A 26,365-nucleotide genomic window follows, 5' to 3' on the forward strand; every position below is an offset into this window, starting at 1 on the left:
TTCTTCTTCCTTCTTCTCTCCTCTTTCTCTCTTGTCCTTTCCACTCTTTCTAACACCTTCTTCCATTCTTTGTTTAACTTCAGTCCCCCTTCCAGTTTATTGTCTTCTTCTTCACCTTTCTTCTCTATTTCCTTGGACTCCCTCCATTTTCTCACTAGTATTCTCTTCTCCCTTCCTATCTGCTTAGCCTCTCATCCCACTCTATGTCATGTCCTGTTTCTCTCATGTGTTTAAATATCACATTTTTGTACTTGGTACAGAGTCTGAAGAAGACCTTGCTAGAAGGTTGAAATGTTACGTTTAGTTTATGTTTTATAATAAAATAAATTTCTGCCTTGGTCAGCATATTGAGTTTTTCAAAAACCCTTTCTCTAACTCTTTATCTCAAGCTCTCTCTCTCTCCCCTTCCCCCTGTAATATCTGCATCTGTGGTGGGAAAGCAGCAGAATTATCCTCCTACCCTATAATAAAAGATACTGAAACTTTGGCACCGGTTGAGCAACTGTTATTTTTGAGAATTTATTTTTTTATAATACTTTATAATAATATAATAATATAATACTTTTATAAATACTTTACCCATAAAATAAACCTGTATGCCATACCTTTATTACATGCCTGAATTTCTGAATAAATCAGAACAAAATCCTTCAGTAAATTCAGCCATAAATATAATGCTTTGAAAAGTAAATAGAAAAAACAGTTGAAAGTAATTTGAATTCACATTAAGGACACTAACCTGTACATTTTGAAGTCCTGGAATGCTAGCTACAGCACCCTGTAGACTGGCTAAGTTTAATCCCTGTAAATTTAGATTCGCAACAGTAACACTGGGTTGTGGGCTTGACAGAGGAGAAGAGACAGATACAGTCGGATGAGTTACCGTGACCACAGCCTTAGGAGCGGGAGGGGGAGACGAAAATCCTGGAATCGCTCCAAGATTCTGATTGAGGCTTGGCGAGGGACTTGAATTGGTCGGAACAGGACCTGTAGTGGAAGTAGGGCCAGGCTGTTGCCCTGCGTTCGAGGTATACGATGTCCCTGAGGAAGCAGTAAGTCGTTCTAACAATGAGGAACTAGAGTTTACGCCTGGTATTGGATTATCAGCCGATGGCGTTCCTAAAAATAAAGAAACACATATTAAATACATATTGGTCACAGTTATATTCATTATCAGGAAACGAATTTAAATGAAAATAAATATTTATGAATGAAGCTGAAATCAGTTATATTTTGTATTATCTTCGCAATCATGGCATATAGACTAAAAAAAATGCTTTTATTTTCCATATTTGTACATATATAGGTTTTCGCTTATATTTTACATATTTTAGTTATTTTTACATATTATTTCCACATTTCAGAACATTTCTCAACATATACAAAAATCATGTAATGTAATACATGACCCCGTGTGACCAAAAGAGTTGGATGAAATTTTTTGCGAATAACTGACAAATTTGAAATACACTCCCATTACTCATTGCGATACTTAAAGAGACAACGGAAGGAAATTCACGTTCCAACAATTCCCACAAAATTTTGTTATTCATTTTTTTGGGAACAGAAAATGAAAACATATTTTGTGTTGCTTTACAATATCTGTCAATGTAAGGGTACTGTATTTTATGTAGCTCGTGTAGTGTCTTGTATTATTAAAAAGGTATTTTTTACAATTTTAAGTCCATATTAAACTCCATATTTTGGTGAAAAAAACTAAATATGTATTTACATATTTAGCACATTTTTACTACATATAAATCCATTCCCTGTTTATTAGTAAGTGTATAAATTATTTCCCGACCATTTTTAAAGAAAGAAAATGTGTATTCATGAAAACTAGTCTCATAATTTAATGGATGAAGTAATCTCTATAGGAAATTACACACTTTTGCCATCTAAAGTGGGAACCTGCTAAGTGGTGCTGCAGGGGCCAGAAGAGATCGTAGTCTGAAGGTGGCAAGTCAGGGGTATAAGCCCCATAAGTAGAGGCTCATATTTTTGGTAAATAAAAAAGCAAAATTTCGGTACAAAAACAGAGTCAATTTCAGGTTCAAAAGCGGTAAATAAAATGAAATTTCGCTATTATAGCGGTGAAAAAGCGGCATATAAAATGACATTTTGGTTTTAAAAATGTGAATATAATCCCAAATTTGATTTAAAAACTGCACTATTACACAAAATAAACATATCCCTTCTAATAGCACATTAAATCATTACCAGAATATTAAGTTTATTCCTGTATAAAGGGGTCCAGTTTTGCTTCTCAAATGTTTGCAGCAGAATTAACCAATTTTCTGTGAATTGCATATCTCATAGGATACTTCCAACTTCAGAAAGTGTAGCGTAGGTATATAAACGGTAAATTTCGTGTTTAAGAGTCTATTTCGCATCATTTCGTGACAAAACAGGGTAGGAAAATGCACCTCACACCTTTCAGAAACATGAAAAATTAACATCACAATGTGTTATTTCACGTTTGGTCCAAAACGAAATATGCATGCCTCTACCCATAAGGCAGAACTTCCCACTCAAATGAATAGAGCATATCCTTAGTTACTTTTGCCGTGAGAGGCCTGGTGTTATCATGCAGTAATATCAATACTGCGAGTACATTTTCTTTTCTTCTCAATATCGTCACTCAAACGTATCAGATGAAAGTCAAACAAATAATTTCCTTTGCTTTAAACTGTAAGACCAGTCCTGATCAGTCTATCTGTGCATAAAGTGGACTTTAAATCCAACTCAAACAAACCATTCAAATTAAAAGGATCAATTTAGCAGAGTTTTGCTTCAAAATATTCAAGAACTACAACAGAATACTAAAAGACCTCTTATGTAATAACAACCTACAGTTTTTCACACAATATTAGTGCAAACAAATGGAAACTTAGAATTCTGCATAATTTACAGGATATTTAGACTCTGTAAACATGTCATGTGTAGACATGGATATTTCAATTTTGACAGAAACACGAAATGTGAAAGTTTTTGATAGATTGATTGATTTGATTTATTTTACTTCGTTTTCTGCCATTTTTCCCTAACTGTGAAGATGAGGTTGAGTGATGATTAGACATCAGATTTTTATGTAATATCAAAGTACAAAATATGTACATAAATATGTAACAATAATTGATAAAATATGTACCTAAATATATAGTATAACACCATTAAGCATTGTTTCCATGATTATGAAAAACTAAATATGCTGACCAAGGCAGTAATTTATTTGATTAAAAACATAAACTAAACGTAACGTTTCAACCTTCTAGCAAGGTCTTCTTCAGACTCTCTATCAAGTACAAAAAAAAAGACCTCTTTTTACGTTACGTTTAGTTTATGTTTTTAATAAAATAAATTACTGCCTTGGTCAGCATATTTAGTTTTTCATTTTCTAAATATATAGTAGTATAAAAAGAATATGTAGCTCAATATGTAGTATCAAAGAATATGTAATATTAATAACAATCGAGTAACCAAGCAATTTCAAGAATTCTGCTAGATAGTTATTTTAATTCAACATATTCAACATAATTTTAAGGACATAAGTTGTTCAAATTAAAATTTGTATCAAATTTGAACACAGCAAGTGTACATATTTAAGAACCCAATTTTTTCAACTATAAACTACTAAACTTTTCACATCGTAAATTATTGTATAATATGAAAGATTCTCTCGTCTCTGGCTTCTACCCTGAAGATGAGAAATCTTGAAATCTTTCCCACAACTCACCTGGTCGATAGCCTGAGAGAATCTTTTGATCATTCGTCCCCAGGAAAGCTTCAAGATCAACTTATTGTATAATATGTAAATATGTAAGAGAGCTCTTTGTAACTTTTGAAACAAATTGTAAAAGAAGCATCTACAGAAAGAACAATTGAATGAAAATACATAGCTACTTTTGTACTTTTTGTACAAGGGAACATATTGTGTAACTCGCTTCGTACAGGAAAGTACCTTTCTTGTCCACCAATGCAAAGTTTCCAGGTGCTTTGCCTAAACCAAAAAGCAAAACGAAAATATATAACCAGAGGGGGGGGAGTAACTAGCATCTTTCGATAAATAACAGTTCCCATATTTTTTTTTCTTCAGCCTGTCTTTCGACTTGGCAGTCAATTTTAGGTGACCGTAAGCACTAAGCATATCATTGATTAGAAAATATGACATCACATAAGCTACAATTCTTTTTCATCATGTTTCAGACATCGAAAATATAGGAAAAAATTACCGACATATGTTGTTTTATATAAAGTAAATTAGCAACTATGTAAAATATGTAATATCCTGGCAAATATGTTAAAATATGTAGCATAAAACTTATGCAAAATCATGTGAGTTATATAATTTGTTGACATTTTCCTGATCAAGGTATGTATCTAGAAGGGAATAGAATATGTGACTACATACAAATCCATGCTCTAGTGATGATGTGATTAATGGATACTTGCAAAGAACACCGGGATTCGAACCTGGAACCCCTGGCATTGTAGTGCGCTGTGTTAACCACTCTGCCACGGAGGCTGCTGAAAATTTTGAGAACAAAAAATGGACTCCATTATACAGAAACAAACTTAACACTCTGGTAACTACATAAATGTGCAATTAGAAAAGAAATGTTGATTGTGTGTAATAAATATAGTTTTCAAATGAAATTTAGGATTATATTCACAATTTTAACACCAAAAATGGAAGTTTTATGTATCACTTTTGATCCTGAAATGTGCCCAGTGCTTGTACCAAAATTTGCTGTTTTGGTCATCGTAAATGGATGGTCCTAGTTGCATGACATTTTTGTGAACCCTATGAAAGACCAAAGTGCCAGAAAAGTATTGACCAGTATTGGTAAATAACAAATCCAACTGATAATTTCCGATACCAAAACCACTGGTATCCGTCGGTATTGACTTACCCCTAATACTAACCCTTAATTAATAATGTAAATGGTGTTTTCTACAAACCTGCCAACAAAGCTGACAGCCCAGGCATAGAGAGACCTAAGTTGGAAGTTGTGGAGTCGGCTCCAGATGACGACCTCCTTAGCGACGAGGAAGCTGTTGAGTTCACCAAGGACGAGTTGGCATTCGCAACAGAAGCAAGCATGGAAGGGACCCTTCCTGAGATATTTGCCCCTGCAACTTTCCCTGATACTGGAACGGTGTACCCGGACAATGTGTACGAAGCGTTGGGGGTCGTGCTGGCATTCGGCGAGGTTTGGGGCCTCGAGGTGGTGACCATGGAAACCGGGGGGACGGGAACCGGAGAACTAAGCTGAGAAACAAGGTTGGATAGCGTGACGCGTACTTGAGGGGTGGAGGGTGTGGGGGTGGACGCTTGTGTCGCCGGAGCAGCCGCAACGGCGGGCGATGCTGCGTTCACACGGGAATTTAATAGGTTTTGTAGTGTCATTTTCCGAGTAACGAATTTTTGGTTCAGTGCTTGAGCGGCCGTTGTTCCTGCAGGCACATTCAAGGTCCCAAGGTTTGAGTTACTTGCAGCGGCAGCAGCAGAAGAGTTGTTCATAGCTAGATGATTTGAGGGAGAAATAACAGAAGAATTACAAACACATTAAACAAACACAATACAAAAACAACAAATCTGTAATTTGAATGTGGAGCTAAAAGAGTATTTGAAAATATAACAACTATAGTCTGTCGTGGGAAACTCTGGAGCAAGGGAATGAAAACAAGTGTCTGTCAAGTAGTGACTCAAGAGGGCTCCACCAATGAATGTGTGAGAGGGAACGGAATTGTGTGGACAGGAAAAATGACTGCAGCTACTAGCTGTTTGAAAGCATGTACAGCTTCGCTCCGCCCTTCTCTACCGTTATGAATGACCGTGCTCCAGAGATTCCTGGGCTAGAGTATAGGCATCTTATTTGGAATTCAGCCTACCTATTGCCGGCTGAATACTATGTTGTCATGTGTCCATCTGCGCTAACTCTTCAGGAGAGCTGATTGATGTTCGATTTTGAACACACTACATGATTTGAGTAAACATGTTATTAATGTTCATAATTCACAACACTTGACAATCGGATATGTCACTTCGGAACCTGATGCATTAACATGTATGGAACACGATAAAGTCATCAACTCATTTCGGACAAAAAGGCCTCCCCGTTGCTTTGTAATCAAGGGGCCCTGGGTTCGATACCTGGTGGAGGCACATACTGGTTCAGATCCCACTTTAAAATGTAGGTCCAGACCTGATTAACCTTCTGTGCATAAAGTGGACTTAAAACTCAACTAAAACCAAACCAAAATCATTTCAGACTAAAAGTGGAGTTACGACAAAACAGTATTAAGCCAGCAATATAAATCATAGTTCAAATTCTTAATTACTTTCTTGTTTCCTTGTAGGAAATCAGTCATTTATTCATTTTTTAGGGAATGAAAAATGTGGTAGCAAATTAATATACCAGAATAAAGTACTCATCTGTAAAACTGACTTTTCAAAGTTCTATTAATTTCAATGACAACTCCTGCCTTCCTTTCAGCAACTTGTTGGGCTTCTGGCATGCTGCTAGGTGCACTGTTGTTGAACACAGCAAGCGAACAGGCAACAACAATGCACTCAGCAACATGCCACAAAACATGATGGAAGCCCACCAAGCAGTAATACAAGTTCCCAATTGACCTACAAATTAAAACACTAGGTTAAAAGCTCAATGAAGATTTAATTTTAGGTATATTTTACAGAAAAAGGTGATAAAATAAAAATTCAAATTTTGTCAAAAATAACACAGAAAAGTTTAAAAAAAACACCAATTTTGAAAGAAAATATTACTGTAAAATTGTCACAGTCCCTACCAATAATGAATATTCTATGATATGATATAAAATGGAAAATACCCAGAAATGAATCTGAATGGCTCATTTATCCTCTTCATTAACATATGTAACTACATACTGAAATGGATTTTGCTACATAAAAGTAACTTTGCGTTTAGAAATCTATTTTATGAACCCAGGGTACATCAATTATACCTTTTTATTAATAAAAGAATTACAACGGTACATTTTTTCCTCTTAATTCAAGGATATTTATAGATACTAATCACAAAAATATTTTACAATTTTACCGATAAACGGATTGGTTGATATTGAAAGCATACTGGATATAGTGCCCATCCACAATATTTCATTTATAAAGTATTGCTGAAATAACATCTCAGTATGATTTTTATTTAATAAATTATTTATCTAAAACAGTACTTATACTGGTACCGCATACAAAAAATTCCAAAGTACAGAACTTTTACCCATACACTCATTCATAATCAAATTCACAAGGTAAAAAGAAGAAATTTGACAAATAAAATGAACATATGAATAAATTCATGTTTGGGGAATAAAAGCTGTGGTTGATAATAATTAGATGTAAGCGAGTTAATAATTTCTATCCACGAAACTTACTTGTAAGAATTATTATTATAAGAATAAAATACAGGGTGTCCAGGCTAGAGGTATACAAAAATATATGCTTATAAAGAAAGCACTACACATTTTATAAATACGGAGAAACTAGTACTCACTTTTATCCGCGAAGCTGTTTTTTCTTCTTTTTCGATTAATTTCAGTGGCCACTGCCACCATCCTCGTTGGAACTTGCTGTGCAGCAGTGGCAGTGGCCACTGAAATTAATCGAAAAAGAAGAAAAAACAGCTTTGCGGATAAAAGTGAGTACTAGTTTCTCTGTATTTATATACTACCGCGTCTCTCTTTTCCCGATTATGTATACATTTTATGTTGTTGGGTAAATGCTCGATCGATAGAAAATCTCCCCGAGATTTCATTGTCACCATCGAGTCGTATAGATCGCGCATGCACACAAATGTTCAATGTGACATGCTCTGGCAAGTCTAGCAGCGTACGCCTGACAGTCAACATGTGGACGCTACAACGAAAGCTGCAGTATGTGCTATGGTTAGCAGAGTTCAAATCAGTAACATGTGTTCAGCGGCATGCAACATAAGTCCATTTATCAGTGGGACAAAACTACGAGAAACTGGAAGTTTGATTTCACAAGCTGGAAAACATCCTAAAAACCTGATTTGAACTCTGCTAACCATAGCACACACTGCACCTTTTGGTGTGGCGTCCACATGTTGACTGCCAGGCATACGCTGCTAGGCTTGCCAGAGCACGTCACATTGAACATTTGTGCGCATGCGCGATCTATATGACTCGGTGTTGACCTTGAAATGGTGACGATCAAATCTCGGGGAGATTTTCTATCGATTGAGCATTTACTCAACAACATACAATGTATAGTTCTTTCTTTATAAGAATATATTTTTGAATACCTCTAGCCCAGACACCCTGTACATGATGTTTGACAAGAACAAGAAATTGAGATTTTCAGTCCCGATTTCATGAGAATCTTGGAGCATCATATTTTGTTAATCAAAATAAATAAACCTCAACTAATGATTTCTGTACATTTAGTACAATTTAAGTTGCAAATTCTGTTCTGCAATTATTATTCAAGTTTATTCTGTTTTACATTGTAGCGGCACAACTTAAAATTTGCATGTGCGTAACTCAGCAAAAATAGTATAACATTTTCTTCAACTGGAACCAGATAGGTACAATATATAAAGTGGGAAAAATGCAATGATATGGGAATGGAAAATAAGGGTTTCACTGCATACCTTTCTCAAGACTGATTTTTGCAATTTTTGTTAATGTTCTTGTGTATAATATAAAATATGGTAACATTACATACCTGCAGCCTGCTGGAATTGCTGAGCCGAATTCATTAGACTTGTTACCAATGCACTAATTGCAGGATTTGTTACTGGCCTTGATGGTGCAACAGGTTTGGTGGAAGTGACTTGTTGATTCACAACAGGCTGCTGTGGTGCCGGCTGCTGTTGCAGTTGCTGCTGCTGTGGTTGCAGTTGTATCTGCTGTGGGGCTGGCATGTGCTGCAAAGAAGTATTTCATTTTGCGTGTGAGTGAAGTTGCAGTACTACTCAGGGTTGGCAAAATTGTGAACAAAGAAACAAATAAAATAGTTCTTTTTGTTTTAAAGAATTAAAATATTAAAAAAAAATATGCCAAGAAGACTTATTTTCTAAGAATAATGCTTGATAAGGAATCTGTTCATCATCTATGGAATATTGTTGTGTCTAGTTAAAAAGTAAGCACGTGGTTACTTCTACAATACATATTTGTCTTACTTGTAAATCTCGCATGAGGAGCGTTTGATATGTTCGACTTTTCCACAGTTGTCAGATCATATTCTAGCCCTGTTGAGGCTACTCTATTTTGCAAAATATCACATTTTATTGTGAATGTAACAATATACATTTACATTAGCAACAATGTATGTTAAGTGTCGAGCAAAACTGGTTCATTCGTATATTATTCAATTAGAAAAGTATATTAAGCACTTGTAAAACAGGCATGTGTTTTAAATGTTCAAAACAAGTTGTTTTAAACATGCCAACCCTGGTACTACAAGATACCGAGAGTATATGTCACCATTCCTACTGTTGCCTTCAGAATGTATTATACACAATAAATAAGAATTCTTGCAGTAAACCAGGTTAAATTTTCACGATATGCCACTGTTTTGTTTTACATATATTTCTTATGCTTGTAGCAGTTTTGCAAGTCAAGTGATGTAACATGCTTGCTGGCATAAACAGGTTTCATAAGAAAATCCACACAATGCTTGTACTACAGGCCGATCACTTCAGAGGAAGCTCCAAAACACAAAATCAAAGGAATGCCCAACAAATCAAAAACAGGCAGACACGGGTAAATACTCTACTCAGGCAAATGCCCATCAGTCTACACACACTTTTACAGAACATAAAAATATATCTAGTGGCATTACCCTTACCGGTACAGCAGTGGCATTCACCACAATGTTTTGAGTTGCGCCTGCAGCGGGGGAAACAGGAGTCACCGCATTCACTGATGCAGTGGAAGCAGTCGCTCTGCCAGCTGCTGCGACTGCCAAAGCTGCAGCTGCCTTTGCATCTCGTTCTCGCATCCCAGCAGTGCAAGTAACCCGAGCTGGTTGGCCTGGAACAATGTGAGTTATCTTCACTGATTTCCGACCCTCTTCAGTGAAGATTTCAGTAAATTGCTGAATATATCGATTTGCATTGGTTCTTGTTCCCAAGGGAAATCTGAAAATATAAGATATTTAATCAGACATACTTATAAGATAAAATTTCTGATACGTACGTAGTAGGGATGGGCCAGTTTGAAATTATGGCCAATACCGATGAAGTGCCGACAATGATGAATTCAGGGGGTGACCTGGGGACAGAGGGGGGGGGGGGGAATCCCTTTGAAAATTGAAGTCCACCCGAAAATTTCGATAACCTGCCAGAGAATTCGGATAATAGCTACGAAATATAGCAACTATGTTCACTTTGGCTTTCTTTGCAACGTGGAATGTGCTTTTTCTGGCTTTTTCGTAATAATAAGCAATGATTCACTTGTCTTTATAATTAACAGTCAAATTATCAATGAATTGAAATTATCGTTCATTTTGAAAACTGCTAACTAGTAATATATAATAAAATTCCATTTCATTGACACTCGGTAATGGACCGTGTAGAGTGGCAGGGCTGGTGTAATGTAAGCTTCCATTGGTGTAACGAATTTCAACTTCTTACACATATTTTAATAGTCAGTCAGTCAACAGTGTGCTGTGGAATGGTGCAGTCTTATCAAAATTTACACTTAATTTGATTTAATTACAGATCAAGGGTAAGGAGCATTTTGAAAATATTAGTATTGATTTAATTATTATTATAATTTGATGCCTACGACATTACCTTCCCAATAAAGTCTGATATATCCCTCCCCTCTCTGTCTGGAGGAAAGTGGCTGGATTCAACACTGAGTGATGATATAAAATTAATTCATGCCAATAACTGACACTCTACTAAACTGATTATTGAAGAACTTGAATGATCCATTGACCTGCTTAATTACAGGTGACTGCATTGCAAAAGCAGCTACATATTTAGACATTTATTTTTTAAAAAGATACCGAATAGAGAGTACATTTATTTTGTTGTTGTTTATGGTTATTACAAACATAAGAAAACAGTTTTTCGTTGTGACGTTTCAGGAGAACATACGCTCCCTTCATCAGACATAAATGTACAGAACATAAATGTCTGATGAAGGGGGTGTGTGTTCTCCTGAAACGTCACAATGAAAAACTGTTTTCTAATGCTTGTAATAACCGTAAACTACAAGAAAATAATTCTACAATGCAAGCAATGCGTACATACAAGAAAAACTACTATTTATCTATTACGGATAGAGATTACATGTTTATATCCATAAAAATTGTAACAAAATGACAGAATATTGCAATAATTATACAATATTTATAGATATATTGGATTGGTAAAATTACCGGTAATTTTACTGATGCACTGATATACCTATATTGGCCGATAATGATAAAGTGCTGACCAATCTGTGCCATCCTTAATATATTGAAAACAATAACAAGACACGATTAATATTTAACAATTTTATCAAATTTCTTCCCCTCTGCTCCAAAAATTTAGGGTAGATTGATATGAAATTTCAGCTGATACAGATAAAGTACAGATATGGAATTTATAAATACTAATAACCAATATTCTACTGATCCAAGATAAAATTGTAGATGTTCCTTGAAAAAGAACTGGCTCATTAGCCTCCATAATTAATGCATGTAACCAGGTGACCTCAATAAATTTCTCCTTTGAAAAAGAAAATGCACATTTAGACATTTACTTCACAAAATCAGGGTATATGATGATACAATACCTTTATATTCATGAAAATAGTAACTAAACTACACTGTTAACCACTAAATTTCAGGATATTTGTACATATAGAAATTTTATAGATATGCTTATATCAGCCAAATACCAATATAGATGATATTCATCACACAAATCCCCACATGAAGAAATCTTGAGGGAGTGAGATCTGGGGAGATTTCAGACCAAGGATTAGGGTCACAGGAACCACACTACGAGGGTCACTATTTATATTTTGAGCCTAACAATGAAAAAACAGGAATTTGGCATTGAAAACTGCTTTATTGTTTTTCGAAGTATTCTCCTTTATGGTCAATACACTTTTGCATTCGTTCGAACCATTTGTCAAAGCAGTTTTTCCAATCTTCTTGAGACACCTCCATAATATGGTTTTTGAACGCATCAACGGCATCTTCCGGCGACGAAAATCGTTGCCCACACAATTTATTCTTGACATTCGGGAACAAGAAGAAGTCATTGGGTGCCAAATCAGGACTGTACGGTGGATGACCCATCAATTCTGTTCATAAAGTCGGTTGTTAGACGAGATGTGTGACAGCTGGCATTGTCTTGATGAAGAATGATCCGACGGCGTTTGTTTGTTTTCCATATTTGACCGAAGACCTCTGGCAAACAAAATGTTGTGTACCATTCAGAGTTGACCGTTCTACGTTCCTCTAAAGGCACAGTTGCCACATGACCAGTTTTCCCGAAAAAACAGGTGACCATTTGTTTCGATGTGCTTCGAGCGCGAACAACTTTTGTTGATTTGGGTTCATCTTGACACACCCATACAGTCAACTGCTGTTTACGTTCCGGCTCATATGCATGATTCGTCACCTGTTACAATCTTATATATGTCTTTTGAAGCACCACGATTGTATTTATTGAGCATTTGTTTGCACCAATTGACGCGAGCGTCTTTTTGAGTTTTTGTCAAATTGTGTGGGATCCAACGAGAACATACCTTTCTCACAGCTAAATGATCATGTAATATTTTATATATGCTGGTGGAACTAATGCCTCAATCTCACAGTATGTCACATGACGATCTTGCAGTATTAGGTTTTGCACAGCATCAATGTTTTCTTGAACAACAACTGATTTTGGACGACCTTCGCGAATCTCGTCGGTGAGCGAATGGCGGCCACGATTAAATTCGTTATACCAGCGTTTCACAGTGGCAAAGGATGGAGCTTCATCGTCAAATGTGGAAGTAAGTTGATCGATGCACTCTTGTCTTGATAATCCACGCCGAAAATCGTAAAAAAATCATCGCACGAAAATGTTCACAAGTTAATTCCATTTTATTGTTGTCGCACAATCTCCAAGGCAACATAAACAACACAAATCAAGCTATTGACAAAACATTTGAAGTACGTTATGGTCAATAATGCCAGACGATTCCGTGCAAACGTCAAATCGCGCCTAACTTCAATCAGTGTTGCCAAGGCTCAAAATATAAATAGTGACCCTCGTATGGAAGGTAACAAAAACAATTACCTCTAAATTACAGATCTTCATCAATCGCTGCCTGAGAAAAAATTTGAATATATTTTGGCCAGAAGCGATTCAAAACCAAGAACCTTGGAGAAAATCTGGAGAAACCGAGGTGTCCATACAAATAAAGCGGCGAAAATGGAATTGGATAGGGCATACGTTGAGGAAGGAAAATGAGGGTGTCGAGAGAGAGGCACTAGACTGGAACCTGCAGGGAAGAAGGAAAAGAGGGAGGCCCAGACAGACGTGGCGAAGATCTGTTCACGCTGAGGCCTTGGAGGATGGAAAGAGCTGGAGTGCAGTGAAGAGAATTGCCGTCAGTAGGACCAGGTGGAGATGCTTTGTTGATGCCCTATGCTCCACAGGGAACAACAGGAATTAAGTAAGTAAGTCTGGTTAGAAGTTCTATACCCATATAAGCCACACACTCTCATTTTTTATATTTTTAATAAAAAAAGTATGTGGTACTAAAGAACATATATATGGTATTAACAAAAATTATCGAATGATAAAATTATCAAAAATCTTACTCATAAACTAGTTGTGGACTTTGAATCAATGATTGAGAGGAAAGATGCACAGAGTGGAGAGAAGATCCTCTCTCTCTACTTTTTCTAACTTTCTCTCCCTGTCTCTGATTGATTGAGTTGGTTTATTTTACTTCACTTTTCTGCCACTTTTGGCTAATCGCAAAGATGAGGAAGAGTGATGATTTGATGGAGGGATTCAGACCAGGGACCTCTGGGGTCATAGCATGCTGTGACAACTTCACCAAGGTCAGTTCCCTCTCTCCAAGAAGAAAATTACAAGAAGAACAAGACAAAAAAAATGCTTACCCTTACAAAAAAAAAGGGAATAACATTTAAATGAAAAACATACCTGCAAGAGGCCCCGTTTTCGACTCCTTCTTTATGGTCCCTATCTACGTACAATTCACCCAGGTACTCGTGATTGGAAAGTCGCTGCAAAATAGTTAACTTGATGTGATATATCCTTCCTTGGGCACGTTCCGTCTCTAAAATATATTCTTCCACCAACTGTGGGGTGCAGTCATTTGTCTCTGTAGGTCTTTCAAAACATTTGGCATATTTCAATACATCCACAACTTCAGGTACACTAAGTTCAACATCCATAGATGGTACACTTTCACTAGGCTGAAACAAAAAAAGAGTACAATCAAATATTAGCAAGTGAATATATCAACATTAATCAAACAGGAATAAATATCTGATGAAGGGAGCATGTGTTGTCCCAAAATGTTACATCAAAAATTGTGTTTATGTGCTTGTAAGAACTGTAAGCTACAAGTGAAATATTCTACAGTCTGGCAGCATGGTACTACAAATTTTAAATTGCTATGGTGATGTTACTTTCATGTGAATTCTTCTAGTCACTACTAGGGAAATAGGGAAAACAGATATCTGGATTTCAAATCACCAGATATCTATTTCAGATGCAATGGATAATCTGGGTATCCGAATATCAAGAAAGTTCAGATATCTGGATAATCCGAATATCCAGAAAACACAGATTTGATTAAGGATCTGCAGAAAATCCGTACAGTGAAATACGAACATGATGAATAAAAGAATACATGGAAAACCTACAAAACATATCAATGATAAAACTGTGTGGATAATGCACCATTCGGATGTCCGGACATTTTGGATAATCCAAATACCCAGTTAAATTGGATAATCAGAATATGCAGATATCAAGATAATATGGATATCCAAATAATCCAGACAATTTGGATATCCAGATAATTCAGATATCTGGATATTTGAAATCCAGACAGAAAATTATCTGATATCCTAATAATATTTTATCCAAATTTGGCCATCCGTAGTCACTATAGACACCAATGTGTTATAGAGATTTTAGAAGCACTTATTGCTGCCCATTATTGGTCGATACAAAAAAAATGTTCTTTCCAGCATGTGGCATTAGAGTGTAACGAGATTGCCTTGTAATTAAGGAGTCTCAAGTTCGATACCCAGTGGAGGTACATATTGGTTCAGATCCCTCTTTAAAATCAAAGGTCCAGTCTTGATTAGCTTCTCTGCATAAAGTAGACTTAAAAAAACCTTTGACACTCGACTTATAACAAATTGCTTTGTGTTTTAAGTACATGTACAGAATGTATCAAATACTAAAGCAAGATGAAGTGTATATTATTATTATTTTTAATTATTAACTTTAATTTAGGGCTGAGGCAATAACCAGACTGATACCGATACTCTTATTGATTCCCACAGATACCGATAGCAATACTTGAAAATTGTAACAATTAAAAGTTGTACAAAATATTAATTAATATTAGTGGATGAGTCTTCCACCTTGCTTTAAAGTATAAAAAAATAACAGCAGAATACAAAATACAGCTTTTTCACATAACACTGGTACAAAATTAATGGAAACTTTGAATTTTGTACAACTTCTAGGATAATCAGACTTCATGAGAGAGTCAAGCAAAATTTCTGTGGACTCCGCAAATGATCAAAATGCTGGGAAATTATCGGCCAGTGTCAGTAAATAAGATCCAACCACATCAGTATCGGTATTCGCTCAACCGTAGATGCAATTAATATCAGCACATTACGTTAACCACAGCGTTAACAAAATAATGTAAATTAATATGTCTTTTCCGACTCACCTTTTTCGACAACTTGGCACTGGCAGTAGGCACATTGCGGGTTTGGGATTTTCTTCTACTAATAAAATCATATAGCTGGAAGTTTGGTTGAGCTGACAATTGGTCCAATTTTCTCTTCCTATTAACAGAAACCTGAAACGTGACACATGTGTATGAGTGTAAGAAGTTACCTTGCTGCAATATGAGTGCTTTTGCGAACTTCAGCCTAATACATCTTCTATTCTCACTACTGGAAATACTGTTGGGGTTCTTTTGGTGATAACTAGGGCCTGAATAGTTATGCACTTAAAATACCTAAAAAATGCACCAAAAAGGTTCAAAATATGAAAATAAATATGCACTTTAGAAAACACCTAGCCTTTATTTAAATGTTTTCTTTCGTTACCCTAAAAAGCCTACATGTAAACAGATATTTGTTATTTTTTCAGCCCATTCGATTTAGCCTGTTATAAATTTAAAGTTGCTTCTGAATTCTTCCACACACTATTCTCTATACACTCCTGCTTTATAAATGGGAGGAAAATCCCTTACAGAACATGATTGCATTTGATTACAACATGATATCTAAAATTTTCAACCTTGGAACTGCTTTGGTTGTTGGCAACAATATTTTTGTACTCAGAAAAAAAAAATCGCTCTACTTGACAAGATAGAACTGAACAATATTTTAAGGCAATAGTATCAGACACGTCAGGTTGAAGATCATCTATGAAGCGATCACCTATGGGGGTTATCAGCCCCTTCAGGAATGGGAAGAAATAACAATTATCTCCGAAATTTGAAGTAAGAGAAATTAAAATTATTCCTACCTGAGAGAATTTACGTGCACAACGTCTAAGCGGAGTTGTACCCAAATTTTGCTTGTGGTACTGTAGCCTGTTGGCTACAATAGACAGAGCTGGTGATGGGTCCAAACAAAGAGGTCCGTGGGTTGCCAACACCAGTTGACTCTCTAGGGCTAACCTTTCCTCAGTTGTCCACTCTCCATTTTTGGTAATGTAATTGATGTCCCCCAATAGACTCTAGAAGAAATAGAGAAAATATAATTGAAACCTACCAGAAATAAAAAAATATTTAAAAACTTGCACTGGGCCAATAAAATAGAAATAACCTACCTGGAGCTATCAATCTTACAGAGATCTTCATTAGGAAATAGCTGGAGAGGGTGGAAGGCGTTTAAAGGTACACAAGAAATTAACAAAATGCATCACACATGGCGACATCTATTCAGTCAAATCAGAAGTTCGTGTTGTGCCATATTTGGGCTTCAAACCACCCACCCCTGTTCATAAGATTGAAACGTAGAATTACAACTACATGTTGAACACCAAAGATACATTTTATTTTAATTTTATTAATATAACTGAAGTAATATGAACACATTAGGGCTGAGCTGAACCAATGCAGATACGCTCACAGATTCCCACCAAAACCAACGCTCGAAAATTGTAACAATTAAAAAGCTGCTCAAAATATTGACTAATATTTGGGTGTAGGTGTTCAATAATTACATCAAAATACTAAATTATATTCATGACAGATGTGATAAACGTCATTCTAGTATTTCATATGTGAAGTTTGATGTTTCCCCATGGTGAATTTGGATGTTCTCCAATTCACGGCCTTAATTGAGGATGTGGTGTCTGGGATGGAGATGGTAGTGCATCCTGGTTTGTTTGTTCCCAGATGGCATTAGTTCTTTTTACTACCATCTGGCAGCACAAACCACTTCATATCCTTTAAATCTGAACTCCACCAAATTGGCACCCTCATAGAAAACATCATCAAGGAAACACATGCCATCATCGAACAGACACCAGCACTAAACCTACACAACAGACAAGAACATCCAGCGTGGAACCCCATTCTTCAAAAAAATCGTAGACCACAAGAAAATAATGCATCCCCCCTGCCCAATCCCCTTCCACCCATCCAAGGAACACGAACCACGTTGCACCATGCAACACAAAGAAGCAACCTGCCAGTGACCACCCTCTAATGTTGCCAGATGTGGAAACCAAAACAGCTGCCACCGGAAAGCATAGAAGACGATGCAAACCGAGAAACACATGCACCAGCACCACCAGGCGGGATAAAATGGAACCACGAACAAAACAGAAACGCAGTACCATCTCCATCCAAGATGCTGCATCATCGGTTAATGACAGCATTGAGCCTTTGAAATTAAACAGAAAATATCCAAGTTCGCAACATGGAAACACTAAACTTCACACATGAAATATTGATTGATTTAGTTTATTTTACTTCGCGTTTCTGCCACTTTTGACTAATCGCGAAGATGTAGATGAGTTATGATATGGTGAAATTGATGAATGGACACTCACAAACACCCATGCCCAGGCCAGGATTCGAACCTGGGACCCTCGGCATCGTAGCGCGATGTGCTAACCAATGAAATATTAAATTACATGTTATGCCATCAACAAAATTCAGTTTTTTACACATAAAACTGGAGCAAAATAAGAAGAAACTTACAATTTTGCATAATTTTCAGGATAATTTGACTGTGAAAGTGTGGACCCCATGAAAAACCAAAATGCCTGTACAGTATTGGCCAGTATCCGTAAATAAATTCCAACTGATACTTTCCGATACCGATACCACTAGTATTGGCTCCACCCTAGAAGAAATGCCAAGAACTTTAGGGTTGCCATACAAATGAATCAGGCCATGCAGCAAGTCCTGTTGTTTCTCGAACCACACAGTCTCCCATGATGGCAACATTACCCATTACACTATGGAGAAGATCCAGAAGATGATGATGCATGATAACCAGTGCTCGAAAAATTGTCTTCAAAGCTAGGTGCCAGCCCTGAAAATCATGCTCCAGGAAACCACCTACTAGCAAACAATTGCAGAAGACCAAATACAGGGAATACATCGGTGCCATCACAAACAATATCAAATCAAATCCCAAACGTTTTTGGTCACTAATCAACTCAAGGAGGCAAAATTCCCGAATACCTTTGAAAGTAAAACATGACTCAGTATGCGCAGAGGACCCTGACATAGCTAATCTTTTTAACTCTTTTTTCTCCATAAATACAACCTCGAATTCACCGACTTCATCCCTTCCCAACCTCCGTCCAGTTTGCTGTCACTCTCTAACGTCTCTCTCCACGTCTCCAGAAGAAGTACATCCTATCTTCAATGCCTCAAAATCGCGCCAATGGTCCTGATGAAATCCCTTCTATTTTCCTAAAAAACGCTGCTTCTTCTCTCGCTATTCCCTTCTCTATTTTATTAAACAGATGCTTCAATGAGGATACATTTCCAGATTCATGGAAAAATGCTAATGTGGTACCATTATATAAATCTGGAGACAAGTGTGCCGTTTCTTCTTATAGGCCTATTTCCCTTCTTTCACCACTTTCTATCGCCTGTGAAAAGATAATAAAGGACCGACTCTACAAATTTACCTCTCCATATATAAATACAGCACACACGGCTTTTTACCAGGCAGCTCCTGCTTAACCAACTTAAGCATTTTATTATCTGACGCTATCAACTCTATATCTGAAAACTCTCAACTGGATGTAATATATCTGGATTTTTCGAAAGCTTTTGACTCTATAAACAACAATTTCCTGCTTCATAAATTATCCCACCGTTTCAATATTCATGGAAACTTTCTCTCTCTGCTCAAGCACTACCTCCAAAACAGACAACAAAAAGTTGTTCTTTCCGGAATGTCTTCTTCTCATCAAGCTGTATCTTCTGGTGTACCTCAAGGCAGTGTTCTCGGACCCCTTCTCTTCATCCTGTACCTTGATGATCTTCCAGAATATCTTTCCAATTCATGCAAAAACCTTCTCTTGTTCGCTGACGATTGCAAAATATATAGTAAAATCTCCAATTTCAGTGACATGACACTTCTGCAAAAGAATTTAGATTCTCTAATCAAGTGGTGTGAATTATGGAACTTAAAACTCAACCCTCAAAAATGTACCATGATGACCTTCTCCTTAAAGAAAAACACATTTAATACTAAATATTTCATAAGAAATAATTGTGTTCAAAGAGTTGCCGCACAAAAGGACCTGGGCATCATATTTGACGAGAAACTTTCCTTCTCTGAGTACATCTCTACAGTCACAAGGGGTTCAATGCATATGCTGGGTCTTCTTTATCGTTTCACGGAAATAAACAACTTGACTGCCCTCAGCAACTTTTACAAATCTTTTGTGTCACCTAAAATTGAATACTGTTCTCCGATCTGGTCTATGGCATGCCCCTCAAATTCAGATAGACTTAATTCCGTCCTAAATTTCTTCCTGGCCATTGTTCGACACCGAATTCCGTCCACAAAACACTTGCAAAAGTCCATCCTCCTGCAAATGTTAAATATCCAAACTCCACAAGAGAGACATAGACAGGCTGACCATATATTTCTACATAAAATAGTGAATGGCAAAATCAGAAGTGACCGCCTTCTTCAGGAAATTCACTTTCGTGTGCCTGCCCGCTAAACAAGAAGCACTCAACTCTTTGCCACTCAGAAGCCGAGATTGTGCCTCATCCAGCGCTCTCTGTTCCATAGACTGCCCAGTGAATATAATAATCTAGGAAGCCAAATAGACATTTTTGAAAATCTGGACAGTTTAGAAGAAAGTTAGCAAAAAATATGTAAGTCTCTTAACCACATGTAATTTTTTTTGTTATTATTTTTTATGTATTATGTTATTATTTTTTTGTCCTTATGTTCTATAAAAACGTTCCAATGTAAAATGGCTAACGCTGTATTTGGAATCTTCTATTAAATAAATAAATAAATAAATAAAATAAATTGTGCATACTACAGTATGTTTCAAAAATCACGCAATCCAAACTTTGAAAATGTATATCATGAAAATCGTAAGAGATATTTACACCGGGTTTTTTGCACTAAACTAATCCTGTAGGCTATCACTGGGTTCATAAATTTATGTTAGCATTTATCTAAATAAAAGCAATTACATTATTTTTAAAAAAAAACTGTTAATTTGCTGAAAACATCTAAGAACTGATTTTCAACAATAAATACCAACTCTTAAACAATTTGTGGGATCATTTGTTGGTGTTTGACTGGTTGTAAAACAGTTGCTTTGTGAGGTACAGCAGAAGCAGGGAATTTTTATTGGAACAACTCTTGCACATGAGTGTAAGAATGAGTAGTAAAATACTCTTCAGCAATGCACAAAGTGAGCGAAGAGAATTCAATGTAACCAGGGGCAGCCTAGGATTCTCTCAAGAGTCCAATTTCGGCACAAAATCTTGATTTACGATTTTTCACGGAAATGTATAGCCAATACTTAGACACATCTTGCATGGGACTGTTGGTAATATTTCGACCTGCTAGTGTTGCCATATATGGAGATATGTCTCAAAAATGGCATTTACTCAGAGTTTCAGATAGTCTTATTTGGCCATTTTACACTGAAACAACAAAGTAGAAACAAAGATAACAAAAGATAAAAACAATAACAAGATGGGATAGATTGTCGCAAATAACAGACTGACATGGCATCAGTCATCAAATGTCTATTTATGACCCTTCGATAATTTCTTACATGCATCTCTTACTCAGAAGTTTATTTCTGGAAAAATTTGAATGCTGCTTTCCGTCAGTTATTAATTTATATAATTTTCTGTATGGAGTGAACTGACAATTTTAAGCATTGAAAAATATCTCAATGGATGAGGCTTTATAATGCAGAAACCACGGTGTAAATATCTCTTACGGTTTTCATGATATACATTTCCAAAGTTTGGGTTGTGCAACTTTTGAAACTCTGTATAAGATGCTGAGCATCATGGTATTCGAAACATCGCTAAATTATTTGAGAAAGCAGGAAATGGGGTGTTGGGGGACAAAGGGTAAGAAACTGTTAAGGACTCTCTGGAATGTTCACAATGTTGATAAAAAATCATATACTAACTTACGCTGTACTGCAATTTGAACTTAGAATCATCAAAATTTCGTACATATTACAGCAAAAGATCACAGTCGCCAGGCTAAAATTTTAGTCGCCATGGTGACCTGGCGACCGGGATTTTTCGAGCCCTGATTATAATATTTCATTATTTGGTTCGTTAACATGACTCGAAGCACTTCCAAGCAGCCATCAACAACAACATTTGAGAATTATATGGAGATGGGTCTGAGAAAAACTCACCTGAGTAGTAGGCCTTAGTAATACATGATGAGTCTCATACATATAATGTGGAACTGAATGCCTATAGTCCCGTATCTCTGCAATAACACAACCACTGTAAAATATATCTTCATTTACTTCTTCTAACAAGTCTATTAAAACCATCGGAATCTCTTCATTGTCTATATACTCCAGGAATTCTTCATTATCGTATGGTAAGGGCTGCGTCTCAGTATCCTTCCCACCTTTTGTTCGAACCATAATGGAATAGCCTTTGTTCTCGGGAAATAGATTGATCACCAGAGTATTTAGGTTCTCCCTGGCCACAAGCTTCTCCAGTAAATGAGAGGAGGATTTTAAATTCTGCAAAGAAAAGATTAAAAATTATCAAATAATATTTGTAATCTCAAACTGCTGTAAGAACAAAATTAATGAAAACAAAAGCATAACTTCAGAGTTACTTGTCTGTTTTCTTTTTATCTATCCCATAAACATATCAGCTGTAGCTGTACATAGCATAATACAACGTTCCAAACCTTCAACATTGTGGATATTGGAGTACTGCATGGGACCACTTTCACTCGCTCATAATTGTTTTAGTCTCCCACCCTGGAGCATGTATGGTTCGAGCGTATACATTTGAAAATCATTTTAATGTGACAATAATAGTACACACATACATGTACACTGAACGTCCAAAAAATTAGAGACACCTACCGAGAGAAACGTGAACTACCGATGGTCTGTCGACTGACGCCAGTTCGCTGTGGTGTGGAAGTTTCCCCAGTATGTACTCGACTTGTACACGGAGTGGTGTGCGTATAATGGGAAAGCAACAGGATTTGACGGCATTTGAACGGGGCATATTGTCGGTGCCCGATTGGCAGGTGTGAGCATTTCCCGAACTGCAACACTGACAGGATTTTCGAGGCCAACAGTGTCACGCGTGCACCAGGTAAAAAGTAAAGTGCTCCCCTGTGCATAGCACCACGCCATGAAGGCGCATAGGGGGTGTGGGGGTAACGCCCCACACTTTCTTGATCCGGTCGTGAGTGGGGTGATGTGATCAGCATCAGGACTGGATGAATAAGCAAAAAACATCCAGCAGCAAGGTGCTCTCCGGACTGAAAATGAAGGTGGATGTGAGGGGCCAGAGGCGACTCAGTAGGATTGTGCAGGACAACAGGAGAGCTACAAGTGCGCAAATAACAGCTGATTACAACGTTGGCACCCAGACTCACGTGTCTGACCACACCATTCGTCACACTTTTACACAGATGGACTATGCAAGCCGACGTCTAACCAGAGTGTCCCTGCTAACAGCGATGACCAAACAATGTCGACTGCAGTTTGCCAAGGACCATCGCAACTGGACCGTTGAGCAGTGGTAGAAGGTCGTCTGGTCCGATAAATCCAGGTTTACATTGTTCCATGCTGACGGGAGGCTCCGTGTGTGGCGAAAACAACATGAGTCCATGGACTCACGATGTCATGTTTTACAAGTGCAGGGCAATGGCGGCAGTGTCATGGTGTGGGAACTGGTTTGGGTCCCCTCATCCCTGTAGAAGGACGTTTGAACGCCGGCAGTTATTTACAACTTGTTGGCAACAACGTACACCCTTTCATGCAGCTGGCATTTCCAGAGCGGAATGGCTATTTCCAACAGGACAATGCACCCAGTCACAGAGCCAACATGATCTCTGAGTGGTTCCAGGAGCATGACAGCGAGTTCACAGTGTTTCGGTGGCCTCCTTCTTCCCCTGATCTCAATTCAATTGAGCACTTATGGAATGAGGTCGAACGAGCGGTTCGGGCACAATCTCTTCCCCCAGTCAATCTGCGTGAATTGCAAGATACTATTCTCTCTGCATGGTACCGTATCCCTCAGGAACGCTATCAAGGACTTGTGGCATCGCCACAACGAATCCAGGCAGTTCTGACATCCAAAGGTGGCGCAACATGGTACTAGGTTGGTGTCTCTAATGTTTAGGACGTTCAGTGTAAAATATCTGCCTTGGTAGCATCTGGCCACAATCATCTAATCCTTCTTCATGTATCGCTGTGTATTGGTAAGATAGACTAAACTACATTTTAACATGAGATGATGATTATGTTCACTTTAGTTTCAATTTCACTGCATCTTTCACTTTGTGATCAATATTTGAGGGCCCCCTGCCACAAACAAATTACGGTTATACATGTACTACTGGGTTTTGAGTGTATGTCGCATGTTTTGCCTGTTCAAGATGTATACACTTGAGCAAATAAGCTTCCAATTCTGCATGCTATCTAGTGTCGTCCATGCAAACTATTTGACACTCGAGTGAAATGCTCTCCATGCAGCAATCTAGTAGCTACATTGAGTGGTGTACAGCAGACAGAGCATAGTTTATTAATTTCTTTATTATACATTTATTAAATTTTTAGCAGACGGGATGGTAAGTTTTCATGCATTCATTTTTCAAACTTGCCACCGTGTACCAAAAAAATCACACCCTATTCTGAAAATCAACATTGTATTGTGTATAGCAACTTGATATTTTTACCACTATGTGGGTTGTTTGTTCAAAACTAATATATATATATATTAAGAATTTTATACACATTCTTCCTCGCAAATTTCTCTCAGTTTCTGATGGATGGATTTGAAAGTTGTTCCATTCTTTTCTTGGTGAAACTGTGCTGATGAAGGTTTTCTCTTTGCCATGTGTAGTATTCTCTGTAGGAGAGAGAAATATTCTTATATATTAAGAATTTTACAGTGTTTTAGGGAGATTTTAGATTGGGAAGCGACGCAGGTCCGTTCAGTCTAAAGGAAAACATTTACCACCCATGCACTACCAACTGACCAATGTGACATGATGCACAATAGTTAGAAAATGGCCAGTCTTGAGAGACATGCAAGCGACAAGCACAGTTTATCATGTCACTTTGGTTCAAACCGTTGCGCTGATTACTGATGGTTTGCTACTACATATTTTTTCCCCCCATTGGGAGAGTTTCTGTAATGGTGTTGGTAACACTTATTGATTGTCATTTGCATCACCAATGTATGCCACATGCGAACATGCATCGGCGGAGCAAAGCTCAACATCCTGTAGCTGTGGGACAGTTTTATAAAAATTTAGACACTGTTGCCGCTGCAAGATGAGAACATTGGCCTTATTTTAAAAGCTTTAATCTCAGGAGATATGATCCTATTCCATCGGCCAATGCAATCACGATGTGGCTGAATAACTCTGAAGCTACCTGAAGTGCATTGAAGCAGAAACTAAGACGATTCCATTACAGATTGTCTCGAGTGTCAACGACGAAATGGTTGTCACCTCCAGTACGTGATTTTCAAAACACAGACTTGACTACGCATATTTCGTAAATGGCAATGCGTAAGGATGAAGTTGGCGTGTTTGTATGTTTTAAAAATAAAACATAGTGTTAGTTTTGTTGTATTTTTTTAAAAAAAAAACATTTTTATGTCATGCCCTGTACCTTGTTGCCTGTCTCATTTCGCTTATTACTTCAGTCTGAAAGCTCCATTAATGATTCCATACCAATGGTAATCTTCTCTCAACGATACATAATTCTTCAGGGAGGATTTTCTAAAACCCAGATAAAACAAATATAATTCCTTGTTTTCAAAAATTTTCCAAAATTCAAGAAAAAATATATTCAGTATTAACACTTTACACTAATCCAGCTTAACAAGTGTGGACATGAAAATTGTTGCTCAATAGTCGTTACATCTATTGTTTCACAATGCCGATTACAGAATACAAAATAATATTTAAGGAAAGTAAAACACATTCAACAATCTGCCGATTTTAAATGGTGCGTTTCCATAATAGGCAAATAACAATCTATGATGTTACACCAAGCCCTGTCTTGCAAGCTTGCAAGATCAAAAGACACACCTCATGCAACAAGCTCTGGTATAAAAACATCAAATACCTTATAAGGCTGCGAATTATCTTTGGCACATTCTTCCTCGTAAATTTCTCTCAGTTTCTGATGGATGGATTTGAAAGTTGTTCCATTCTTTTCTTGGTGAAACTGCGCTGATGAAGGTTTTCTCTTTGCCATGTGTAGTATTCTCTGTAGAAGAGAGCACATAAAATACTAGACAAAGAGAAAATAGATAAGGTTAACTTTAGTGTAATTTTGACTATCTTCATGTTATTTTGCAAGTAGATGTATATTTACAATTTAATCACTATTAGCACAGCTAATTCAAAAATAATAACTCTTAATAAATATATGCA

At 37.0% G+C, this 26,365-nt stretch overlaps 1 protein-coding gene across 3 annotated transcripts in view; it reads right to left on the reverse strand.

The window, feature by feature from the left end:
- Spt20 (transcription factor Spt20 homolog) overlaps window positions 1-26,365 on the reverse strand; it is a 58,989-nt gene that overhangs the window by 23,391 nt on the left and 9,233 nt on the right. For all 3 annotated transcript variants that reach the window (XM_083129626.1, XM_083129625.1, XM_083129628.1), the window contains exons 3-11: window positions 26,055-26,198; window positions 22,128-22,469; window positions 16,761-16,973; window positions 15,952-16,083; window positions 14,175-14,449; window positions 9,857-10,148; window positions 8,732-8,933; window positions 4,963-5,526; window positions 740-1,119 (exon numbers count right to left, since the gene is read on the reverse strand). In XM_083129626.1, the coding sequence (XP_082985752.1) occupies window positions 740-1,119; window positions 4,963-5,526; window positions 8,732-8,933; window positions 9,857-10,148; window positions 14,175-14,449; window positions 15,952-16,083; window positions 16,761-16,973; window positions 22,128-22,469; window positions 26,055-26,198 (2,544 nt within the window). The remainder of the gene's footprint in view (window positions 1-739; window positions 1,120-4,962; window positions 5,527-8,731; window positions 8,934-9,856; window positions 10,149-14,174; window positions 14,450-15,951; window positions 16,084-16,760; window positions 16,974-22,127; window positions 22,470-26,054; window positions 26,199-26,365) is intronic.

This window comes from Lepisma saccharinum, chromosome 10, assembly GCF_977018435.1.
Source record: "Lepisma saccharinum chromosome 10, izLepSacc3.1, whole genome shotgun sequence".
NCBI lineage: Eukaryota > Metazoa > Arthropoda > Insecta > Zygentoma > Lepismatidae > Lepisma > Lepisma saccharinum.